The sequence below is a fragment of the Podarcis cretensis genome (genome assembly GCF_951804945.1).
Source record: "Podarcis cretensis genome assembly, chromosome: 11".
NCBI classification, from domain to species: Eukaryota; Metazoa; Chordata; class Lepidosauria; order Squamata; family Lacertidae; genus Podarcis; species Podarcis cretensis.
In genome coordinates, this window is record NC_137180.1 from 39,113,785 (window position 1) to 39,125,432 (window position 11,648).

Here is an 11,648-nt window from a genome sequence, read left to right on the forward strand (position 1 = left end):
CATGTATGTTTCCCCCTGCTTAATGTGTGAACATGGTGGGGGGCCTGGGACCCCTGGGGCTGTTGCCCAACAGCAGCCTCTGGCTATCTGCAATGTCCTCTTATGCAATTCACATGAGAAGGGAATATGTTTTATCAGTGGAACAAAAGACTATGCTGTGTGGACTCCTCCTTCCTTTTCTGCTTGTGCATTTATAGACCTATATTTGGTGAAAATTAAAGGAAGCCAGTTCAAGAAACAGACTCAATTCCCTTTCATGCTCAGTTTTATTTTAATGTTCTTCATAAGTATAAATAATTTTATTCAATACCCAAAGGTTAGGTCATCCATGTGGATTTCTTAAAGAAAATAAGACTGCAAACACTTTATTGCACAGATCCTAACTTTTTTTTTTTTAATAATTTGATAATCTACAGTAGGAAGAACTACAAAGGGTCATTCTAATATACAACCAACACATAGACTGACAAAAGAGTACACACTAAAGAGGATCTCTAACAGTTCACTGTAAGGTAAACATCAAGAACAAGGAAACTACATGAATGCAAGCTTATGTGCCACTACATTTCTAAAATAGGTGGGAAGTATTTGGCAGAAGTGATAAAGCACTATACAAAATATACATAAAAAGATACATTTGTAAACAAGAGAGCTAGGTGTGCTTTAAGGGAAACAAGTGGAAGGTTTTTAACTTGCAAGCAAATGTAAACTATGGGATAACTCCCAGATAGAAATGTCATGATTTTGGAGTGCATTAGTGTTTAATTATTTCAACCCCCAAAGCACAGATATAGGCTATAAATGCTAGAACTACTCACTTCAAAATGTTTCCCCCCAGTTGATTTTAATAATTCATGAGCACATGGAAAGGAAAAGAATATTCCATCACTGTATGGAAAATTACAGGGACTTGCTGGTAATTTTATTTTCTTAACAAGGATTTCAAAAATGAACAAAATCCCAATTGGTTTACTCATTTTTCTCAGGAAAATGCATTTAGCATACTTGTAAATACCTTACAAGCAGCCAATTCATAATTGGGTTATGCTTGGGTAAATATAGCTAGGGAAATGGTGTGTGGGGAGCGGGGAAAATGCCCTGAAGGAGGGTCTGCATTAAATGAGCTTTTGCAAGGAAATATAGAAGAAAGAAAGCACAATTGTCTTGTGGATCCCAGTCATTTTAGCATACTTATCTGTGATAATCTTTCTGGAGTGTTGCTATACATGTTTCCAAAAAACCAAATACTTTCCCTCCAAATTTAATCAGACAAATTCAACATAGACATATTCCACTATACACAAAATTCAAATAAGGCTTAGCAAAAAGTAAAAAGAACACCAACATTCTAGCACCAAAAAGCTCCAACAGCCCCCCTTTTTTCTACAAAAGAATGCCTTTTTCATTAAAAAAAATACATTTACTTCTTTTGCATACAAATAAAGATCACAATATGAAATGTATAGAGCTACTTAATGTACTTCAAGAAGAATGTTAAACCTAGGATGACTTGCTAAAAACAGCAAGATTAATCTACAACATAAGGCCCCAGCTAGGTATTAAAATGTTATCAGGTGTTTGATATATCATCTAGATACAATGCTGAAAAACGCTTCCCCTCACTTCACCACTTTTGTCATAAAATAGAAAAGAAAGCTGAACTGCTAAATGCTCACATCTACCTATCATGACAAAGATGATTCATTTGTGTACATGAAAATTGTTTCAACACTTTATGCCATGCACATCTGTATGTTCTTCATACCAGAAAGGCCTGGACAGAAATAAATGTGAGCTGAATCAAGGCAGCAGGAACTAAGCTCACAAAGGTATTTTAGTCTAAAGCCCAGGATGAGATGAAAGAACACAGGACAATTTCATATTACCAGAAAACTATATTGTGAATGGGATGGTGTACCCATGATAATGGAGACTTCTCTTTCCCATCATGCACATAGTCTACACAAGAGGCAGAAATTGTGTACTGAAGAGCTCCAGTTTTAACTGACAAAGTTAGCTCACTACAATAATACCAACCTTGCTAGCTCTTAAATACAATTCTAAATTCACTGAAAGTCATTAGATTTATCACTTCTTCTATTTTAGAGTTGTGCACAGCTTTTTGAACAAGGAAAGAATGGAGCGTCTTTCTTCTCCCTTCAGACCAATATATATTTGTGGGTTCTGTTTAGGCCCAAGTTTTAGTAATTCTGCTTCTTCTTAAATTATGGCAAACTAGTGGCAAAGCAACTATCATTAAAAAGATACAGTAAACAATGCAATCAGCAGCAAAGTAGAGACACTACATAATCTAAATGATACACACTAGTAAGTATTTACAGATAATTTGTCATCCCACCCGCCCACAACCTGTCTCTCAAATTGTAAAAGTATTTTTGTACAAATACAATATGGTAACAGTTTAACCGGTTACATTTGGGAAGGAATTTTGAGGGGGGAAGGAAACCAGTCCTTTCTTTACACACCCTGCTTAAGTGGCGCTGAATATTTTTTTTCTGCAAGAAAATACTACACAGTGCTGAAGGTAAGACAAGACACTAGGTTTTCAACTAAGCAGTCCTATTTGCAGGTCTTGCTATTGGGAGGGTTTTTTGTGAGGGCTGCTTCGGGAGGTGTCTTTTCCTCGCCTCGGCCGGGCAGAGTCTTTGTCGGCTGAAAGTGCATTGGGAGAGTCAGCTGGAGTCCCTGACTTTGGCAAATCTTTACCTACATTCGGTTTTCTCGTGGCAGAAGCCTGAGGCAGACCGGGGTCTTTCCCCTTCATGTCCACAGCAGAGTGAGACCTCTCTTGGCTTTTGTGCTTCCCCGCCAAGTCTGAAGTGGGAATGTTCTCTTCCACAGGGGACGGAGTATAGTGCAAGCCCAACAGGGAAACACTTTTAGTCATTTCTGCCCTGCCGTCTGCTGAGGAAGAGCTGGCTTGCTTTTTCACTTCCCTGCTGCTCAGTGCAAGTGGCTCGGAGGACCCCAGGCTAGCCTTTGCTGAAGGCAGAACAGGGGCTTCCGGCCTAGATTCAGGGAAGCTGGGTGGGCACTCAAGCTGCTTTGAAGCTGCGTGACATGAACTCTGCAAAGCAGGGGTGGAGGAATGTTTTGCAGCATGCTGCTTGCTCCCCTCGGATAGCTGCTTTTGATTCATGTGCCCTTTTCCTTTAGTGTCGTGAAAGTTCTTCGCACCCGTGACTGCCTTTTCCACTGCTTTTCCTCTGGCATCACAGCTAAGAAGGGAAAGGTTAGGATCTGGCTTCCCATGGTCAGTTTGAAAATAAAGTGCATTGGTGCATTTCCCCCCTTCAGGTTGCATTTCCGCAGAGGTGGTCTGAATGTTCGGGCTCTTGTCGGCTGGTTTGCTCAACAAGGAGCCCTCTTTTACAGCTGGCGATGTCTTGGGAGGCGTGTTCTGCTTGGTACGTAGACTGAATGGCTTTTGATCAACAGGATCGTTTAAACTTGCCATCTCTTGCCTCTGAAAATGCTTAGCACCATCTGGGGCTGCTGCCACCGCCTGCTTTTTATTGGAGGATTTAAGCTGTTTTTCAGGCAAGGTGCTATTGATGTGGATTGAGGGTTCTGACCCACATTCTATGACCAGATACCTTTCTGCCTGTATTTGCTCATTATTTAGCTTTCTCCGAGAGCTTGGAGGGTGTGAAAAAGAATCCAGTGCAGACTTATTGATGTTTTTCCCCTCCTTCACAGAGCCGGCCAAAGCATGAGGGCCAGTTTCTTTTTCTTTCACGTTTGTAGCTATTTGCTTTTGTGTCTGTTTTTCAGAATGTTTCAATTTTGAGAAACAAGTGTCAGGAACTGGTCTAGATTTAACAGTGCTATTTTCCATGTATGTTGCAGGTCTCATATTATCTTTAATGCTGCAGCAACCAGGAGCATCCACTACACAGGGCCTGTTTAATAATTCTTTTGCAGCGGGGAGATCAGAATTGCTTCCTTGTTGCCTAGAAGCAATGCTGGACTCTTTGTTACCAGCTGGAGGCTCCGCATTTTTGGGCTGCTTCTGTTCTTTTTCCCCCTGGTCCGTTTGCACGGTTACACCAGCCAGAAGTGATGCTTCAGGCTTGGAACATCCACTTGCTTTCTGCAGGCCCAACTCATTTGCTGAATAGTCTCTAGTGGTGTTATCATCCTCTTTTACGGATGGCTTGAGCACATCTTTGAACTTTGATTTCGAGCTTGCTATTTGTACTTTTGCTATTCCACGTATCTGCTGCTGAGCAGCTGAATCAAAGGAATACCTCTGAATGCGTTTTGCATCCTGATTTGGTGACACGTCTGTAATAGATTTCTTTGATGGAGAAACCTCAACTGCCTTAGGCTTCTCTGGAAGGATGCTATCACTTGGCTGAGGCCTTGTGTGGTTGTCTGGTCCTTCTTTGTAGGTTTTCTTCTCCTTCCGTTTGGCTTTCTCAGGATTTCCCTGTGCATGGGCAGATTTGCAACTTGTCAAGGTGGAACTCTGGTTTTGGGAACTGCTGGATTTAGCCTCATGTGCAGAAAGCTGAATAACCTCTTTCTTCTGATTAATCACCTTTACAGAGGAGTCACATTTAGCACTGAAATTGGAAAGTGTCTTTTCTGACTGCTGTTCAGTGGTCACAGGCATTGCTGGTGAGCTCTGAGTACTTTTATTTGGCTTTGGAGACTGGAACTTTACTAGATTAGATTCATAAGGGCTGGATTGTTGAAAGGCTGGCGTCTGCACTTTCTGACAAGACGGCTCAACCTTTACACTGATGCCTCCTTGGCAGATGAGTGGTTGGCCATCGTTTTTGGCATTTTGGCCTCCTGCAACTGCACATGAAGACACTTCTGTCTTTGAAGACTGTGGCCCAGAAATTAAAGCAATATCTAAGGTTCCTTCAATTGGCTTCAAGCAAGACACAGACCTCCCTTCTAACTTATATTCTGAAGGACTCTTTCGGACAGGTGACTCTGTGGAAATCAAGGCTGATTTCTCCACACCAGCTTCTGTTCGGCCAGTCAATCCTTTGAGAGGAATGAAAGGAACAGAGTTAATCTGAGTGGCATGAGCACTGCTAATAAATGATCGGCTTTCAGTCACCGAGGTGGAATCTTGCAGCATGTTTATAGGTCTGACTGCACTCAGCTGATGGCATTCATGTACACTTGGTGTCAGTTTGGACTTTAGCACTGGGCAGGAGTTGTCATCTTTTTCTTCAAAGGACATTTTCTTCCGGAGATAATCAATATTTGCAAGCTTACTATCTAATCTTTCAAATTTGACAGGTTCTTTTGTCGGTGCAGTTTTATCTACATTTTCTCCTTTCCCATTCGGCATCTTGTCAGATGAGTGAGGCAGAACATTTTGCAATGTACATGGAGGGGGTATTCTTTTGAAGTCATAAGACAAATGACTGAGCTCATTAAGTGGAGGCCCTTGACATGGTGTATGCGCATCCAAAGCAGTGCAATCATTTGATCTCATGCTTGCATTCTTCTGAAGGGTGTCTTTTAGCATGCCACCTACTGGCTCTGTCTCCAGAGCTGCAATTTTAGCTTCAAAGTGGTTTGATCTTTCCAAAGCTTTCTGAAATGCTTTTTTGCCATCTCTCTCTTCTAAGCATGAGGCAACTGGGTTTTCTGATTCACCACAAATTTCATGTACGGTGCTTGCTTTCTGCAAATATTCCTGTTTCTCTGCCAGATCTTGCTTCTTCACAACTATCTTCACCTTTAATTTTTCTTTATCCAGCTCATCAACAGATTCTTGCCTGCCCAACTTCCTGGAAATGGGACGTTTCAGGCAGCCTTGTTCAGCAGGTCTCACTCGTGTGAGTGATGGCACATCAGAAACATTCTCCTCCAGGCTCTGAAGGGTTGTATCCCATTGAGAAACCTCTCTATTAACTTCTTCCTGAGTTACTTCCAGGCTGTGCTTGCGAGAGCACAAGTGTTTCTTGTCAGTGCCATAAGAAGGGGCAAGTTTCTCTTCTGACTGAACCCTCTTGAGCAAAGGAGACCTTGGTGGTTCTGCACTCTTAGGCCTCACTATGTGTCTGACAATAGTGGGAGGAGAGTGCATTTTTGTAGGGAAAGCCTGAGCTATTTTTGTGTTTCCAATTGAATGCCCCAGTAAAGGTGATGGAGACCGCTGAGGAGATGTTGGTTGAGGTGTTGGAGAAGGAGTCCGTGCCAAAGGAGAGAGGGGAATGCTGCCAGCTGATTTGCGTCTTCCTGACCTGTATCTTTGCCCACCAAGCTTGGGCCCCAAACCATGAAGTGTGCTGGGCCTAATATGCCCAGAACCAGCTGGAGAATTGGGTGCACTTGAACTTGGAGAGCTACTCTGAGAAGAATTTGTACCTGGAAGAGAAACAAACAGAACTGCACTAGAACCTTCAATCAACGCTTGTCAATAAGCTATAAAAGATGTTTCTATACAGACAAGAAGAAAATAATAATCAAACCCAATATGGCTTGAAAATTACTGGCTTTCAAAGGTCAAATCTCTATAGCTTTTTCATCCTCCTTGCCTGCATTTCCCCTTGAAGTTTAAATTAACTGAACTTGGCCTACTTTCTGAATTTTCTAAGAGGACTCTGCTATATGGTCTAATACTAGCCGCCTGAGCTGATATGAATATAGAGTGAATACAAGCCACTCTCTATATATGGCTGAATAATATAAGCAGCTCTTTCAGAAACTTTTAATAGTGTGATTAGCTGGGGTTTTCGACTACTGAGGGACAGCATCATCCCAGAGGCCGTCTGAAACATGCTCTGGGAAGTGAAGCAAAAAAAGAAATACAGAATAGATGACATAATGAAAACTGCACTGAAGTAATATTTGCTGGCTTAAGAATTTTTTAATATTTTTTCTCTAGTTCAAGAATTCACAGGAATTCTCAAAGTTGGTTGTTTTGTTTCGGCCTTTTTTCTTTTGTAAAGTTAAGCTCTTCACTTGCTGAAGATGCAACAAAGCTGCCCAGTACATTGAAGTGGCTGTGAAAGCCTGCTCGTTGGCCCTTAGGTTTCATTAGATAATCCCTCTTTCCTTTCAGTGGGTATCTACTGTCAGGCATCAGAGGAACCAACCTTAACAGCAGCTTGCCAGGAACAGATAAGACAAGGAAAAGTCCTTAACATCTGCTTTTTATTCAATATTCACAGAGAGAAGCTTGGGAATGCAGCCTCTTGGAATAATAGCGTTGTCCTGAGTGAGTCTCCACCCCTTCCCTCTCTCTCATGCGCCATAGCTATGGGTGCTGAAAAGTGCCCTCTGCCTTTGAGCTCTTTGCTCTCCTACTTTCAATGCCCTCCGGGTTCTGGTAAGGGGGTTCTGAAATGCTTTCTAAAGACACTGTCTCCATCAGCTGTCGTCCCCCCTGGTGCTTCTTCTTCCTCCCTCTCCTCACCCATTATTTCCCAGCTTTCCCCCTCATCTGTCTCTGAGCTGTATTTTCCCTCAAACCCCTGTTGTAATTCTGAACTGTCTTCTTCTTCTCTGGGTCAGGCTGGGGAGGCAGTCTCCACCATTCCTCCTCTGCCCAGTCCCTGACATCCATACTCACCTGAGGGGAAATCGGGGGTGGAGCGGAGGCTGGGTGTTGGTGAGCGGGGAGACAAGCTGTGAGTTGGAGAACCAGGTAAGCTCTCCCCTGATGAGAGGGATCGGTTCAGGCAGGAGAAACTCCGACTAGTATGAAGGAGGGGCGAAGGCTGCTTAGCCAGCTTTTTGAAGAGAGATCTTCTCCTAATGTGAAGACAAGCGGTCTTCTGTAAAACATGCTCCCAACAACACGGCAAAAGCAGGGTATCATAGTACTATCTCAGCAATAACAACATTCCATTTATCCACAAGGACTACCAAGGTTTTAGGCAACACTGCAGCCAAAGTTTTAGAACTGCAGTTGTGTAAACTCTACAAACGCAGATCTTGTGGTATTAGAAATGTGGAATAGAGCTCTGATTTGTACCGTGTGGCTTTTAATGCAAAAATTATTTATTTAAATAATAAATTAAAAGAAAATAAAAAAGTTGTCACTGTTGCAGGTGACAACAGAATTTGAAAATAAACCCAACCCCCAAATTTTAAGTTCTGAAAAACTCATCACAGTTTCATTTCATTTATGAATCACTTCCTATGAAATATCTCAGTGCAGTTTCACAATACAAACAGAACAATGTACAATTGTAAGGTTCTAATTAGAGGCGGTGTCATGTTCTCTGGCCACAACCCCACCTTCATGCCACAGGAGCCACTGGTTACAGAACAGGACTCTTTACATCAGGGGTTGAGAACCTTTTCGATTCTGTGGGCCGGGTCCTTATCTGGCCCCACCCTATGGGTCAACTTTGAGGTGGTGGTCACAATTGAGAAGCATACTTTAAGGCTCCCAGTTGTGCACTGACAACAGGTTTGGGACAGGTAGAGAGACGTGCTATAGGAAAACTGCCACATGAGATGAATCTGAATATCTGGCAGGCCAAGCTTGGCCCACTGGCTGGAGGATGCCCACCCTGCTTTGAATGAACAGACAGCTTCTCAAGGGGAAAGGCACTAATAGGAGGTATCTTGCTAATAAGACTTCAGGATGCTGCTGAGACAACAGGAGTTCTAGTCAACACTTGGAACAGGTAACTCTTCAGAATCCTGAGCAGTTTTGCCTTGCCCTCTCTTGGAACTGGCAGCAACAACCTGGACTGAACTACTGGGTTTGACTTACTATTAAACTTGATTGGACCACTGGACTTGTCTTCATATTTGAGATGAAATGACCGCTTACCCTATTCCGTGTGGGTGGCGGGTGCAGTCCCTTGCGGGTCTGCCACTATCGTAGGGCAGTCAGGGGTCAGGTAGCTGTTAAAATCCACCCCGGATGGCTGCATTGCAAGGCAGGACTGCCTGCCAAAACCCCAGTTTTGAATCGGCCAAGCAGGGGTCCCCAAGCAGGCAGATCCTTGCTGGTGGACCCTGAGCTGGAGGTTTCCATGCCAGTCCACCAGCGATGAATAAAAGCCAACTGCACCGGGCACATCCAGCACAGTTGGCAAACCCTCCCTCCCTCCCTCCCTCTTATGCTACTGTAATTTTCTTGTTTTCTACTGTAATTTTCTTGTTTTCTACTGTAATTTTCTTGTTTTCTTGTTTCTTCTTTCTAGGCCACTTGGTGTTACCATCAATCTAACCATATTTTGCTTTCTTGGTTGCTTGTTTTAACCACGTTTTGCTTTTTGTATTACCTAACCTTGCTATGGTTACCAATGGTTGCCATATTCGGAACCAGGAAGGAATTTGGCCTCGTTTGCAAGTTTTCCCTCACCCATAGCAAAAACTTTTGGCAGTTAAGGCATTGGGTGGAATGCTACTCATCAAGATTTAGGGTGAATTGGTGCACCAACTGGATCGGAACCAGTGGCATATTCCAGATACTCTGTTAGAGTGGTCCTGGTGGAAATCTCTTTCCAGAAGCCGATTGTGGGGCAGACAGGCCATAGAGCTTCCAGAGGCAGCCTTAGGATGGCCTTCACGGTAGACTGGCATCTTGCGGAGGCCATAATCTTTGGTGCAACCCTGAAAAGTTTCAGCCCCCTGGCAGGATGCTGAAGTGGATATACATACAATGCCTGAGCCAAAATCCACCTACATCTGGAATCAAAAAAATTGCAGAATGTTGTCTGCCTGAGTTTGTTCATTATACACTAGCTGTAGCCATGCATTTGGGGGGGGGTGCAACTGGGACTGCAACATTTCCCTCTTAATAGCAAAGAGAACAAACTTCAATTTATTCTGTATTAAGCAACCACAACTTACCTTTCCAAACTCTCCTTCTTTTTTGTTTTCTTACTCCGTCTAACCATTCGGCCCCTATAGCTATTTCTTCTAGCTGGTCCTGTTTTTATTGAAGTATTCTCAAAGGCTGTTGTAGTAATTGACACTTTATTGCCACTCTGTCAAGTAAGAATTTTCAAGGCGTAAGTTGTTACTGAACCATTTTCTTCCAAACAGAACAGCAGATCAGGAGATGTGCACCATTACATAGTTAGGAAGAAAGTTTCCACTTACATCAATACCACCAGCAATCATTGATCTTTACTGGTCCCACCTACCCGAGTCATCCTCTTATTATACCAGTCCTTGCTTCCGGGGCTTTTTGAGGGAACATTTTCATCACCCCTCCACTTTGACAGCACCACGTTATAATCTGGATGATGTGGTAATATATAGTGGAGTTCATATGTGGAAGAGTAGGTCATAGGTCAACAACTACTACTGCTTATTAATACAACACTGAGCCCGTGATTTCACTGAGCTAGGCAATTCCAAGTCCAGATCTGTAGAGTGAGCAATTCTTCTTTCTGCTGTTAGCTTCCACTTAAGTTTTACATTACAAGTGAAGTCAGCTGCAGAACTCTAAGAGATCATGAGCAGAACTGAAAAGTGGTGGCCAAGATCCAAACAACTGCACAACCGGCAGCAGACAACAAAGGGAGCTTTGAACTTGTACAGCAGTCCCACTTGCTGCGTGACAAATCTCTTTTGAAACTGAGGGGGCTGGTGGTGCTGGTGAGGATCTGCTCTTCAAAGATAAAAAGTCAAATTCCACTGGGCATGGCCAAGCTCTTTGTATTTTTCAAACATGCTCAACTGTTTATAGTTTAGCAATTTGTTTTAGGGGGAAAGCAATGCATGTCTTCTTCATGGACCAATCAAGCTAAAAAGGACTGAATCCTGCAATTGTCACTGAATGGCTACTGGCTGAAAACATTTGGCTTCAGCAGAACTCTGGCTCCAATGTCAGATGCACCACTGCGGACATGCATTGAGCTCTGTACAATTTTGCTATCAGAGTGCTACCAGAACTGCTCAATTACATCCATGAGGTGGCAGGGTTGTGTAGTTCATTTGATAATGAAAAGCCAAAATTGCTTGCATTCACCCCTGATCTATATGCCACTTTTTAAAAGAGTCAATCCAGAATCCATTGAACAGTATAGTTTGGTTTTGTGGCTCAAGTTTCAATTGTTACAATTTTAAGATGTGGATTCACTTGTGAGCTTGATTTTTCAGGGCTTACCACATTTACCAGGAAGGCACTGTTCAAGCTGAGTTTAAAGGTAAAGGGACTCCTGAGCGTTAAGTCCAGTTGCGGACGACTCTGGGGTTGCACGATCATCTTACTTTACCGGCCTAGGGAGCCGTTGTTTGTCCGCAGACAGCTTCCGGGTCATGTAGCCAGCATGACTAAGCCGCTTCTGGCGAACCAGAGCAGTGCACGGAAACGGCGTTTACCTTCCCGCTGGAGTGGTACCTATTTATCTACTTGCACTTTGACATGCTTTTGAACTGCTAGGTGGGCAGGAGTTGGGACTGAGCAACGGGATCTCACCCCGTCGCGGGGATTTGAACTGCCAACCTTCTGATCGGCAAGCCCTAGGCTCAGTGGTTTAGACCACAGTGCCACCCGCGTCCCTTCAAGCTGAGTTTAGGAGGTTATAAATGCTTTGTTAGCAAAGAATGTAGTTCTAGCCACCTTGAAGGAAGTGGTTGTAAGACCACTTCTGAAATAAGTCTCTTTGGACCACAAAGGATTTTATCAACACCTGGCTGGTTTCTAATGTTAGGCAAAGTGTTGGAACAAGTGGTTCTGG

At 43.2% G+C, this 11,648-nt stretch overlaps 1 protein-coding gene across 11 annotated transcripts in view; it reads right to left on the reverse strand.

Moving 5' to 3' along the window:
- Positions 1–247: 247 nt before the first annotated feature.
- Positions 248–11,648, reverse strand: part of MAST4 (microtubule associated serine/threonine kinase family member 4) — a gene marked incomplete at its 5' end in the record, with an annotated part of 204,094 nt that continues 192,693 nt past the window's right edge. For all 11 annotated transcript variants that reach the window (XM_079995269.1, XM_079995268.1, XM_079995266.1 and 8 more), the window contains 3 exons: positions 248–6,360; positions 7,568–7,749; positions 9,811–9,947. In XM_079995269.1, the coding sequence (XP_079851395.1) occupies positions 2,597–6,360; positions 7,568–7,749; positions 9,811–9,947 (4,083 nt within the window). In that variant the 3' untranslated portion in view covers positions 248–2,596. The remainder of the gene's footprint in view (positions 6,361–7,567; positions 7,750–9,810; positions 9,948–11,648) is intronic.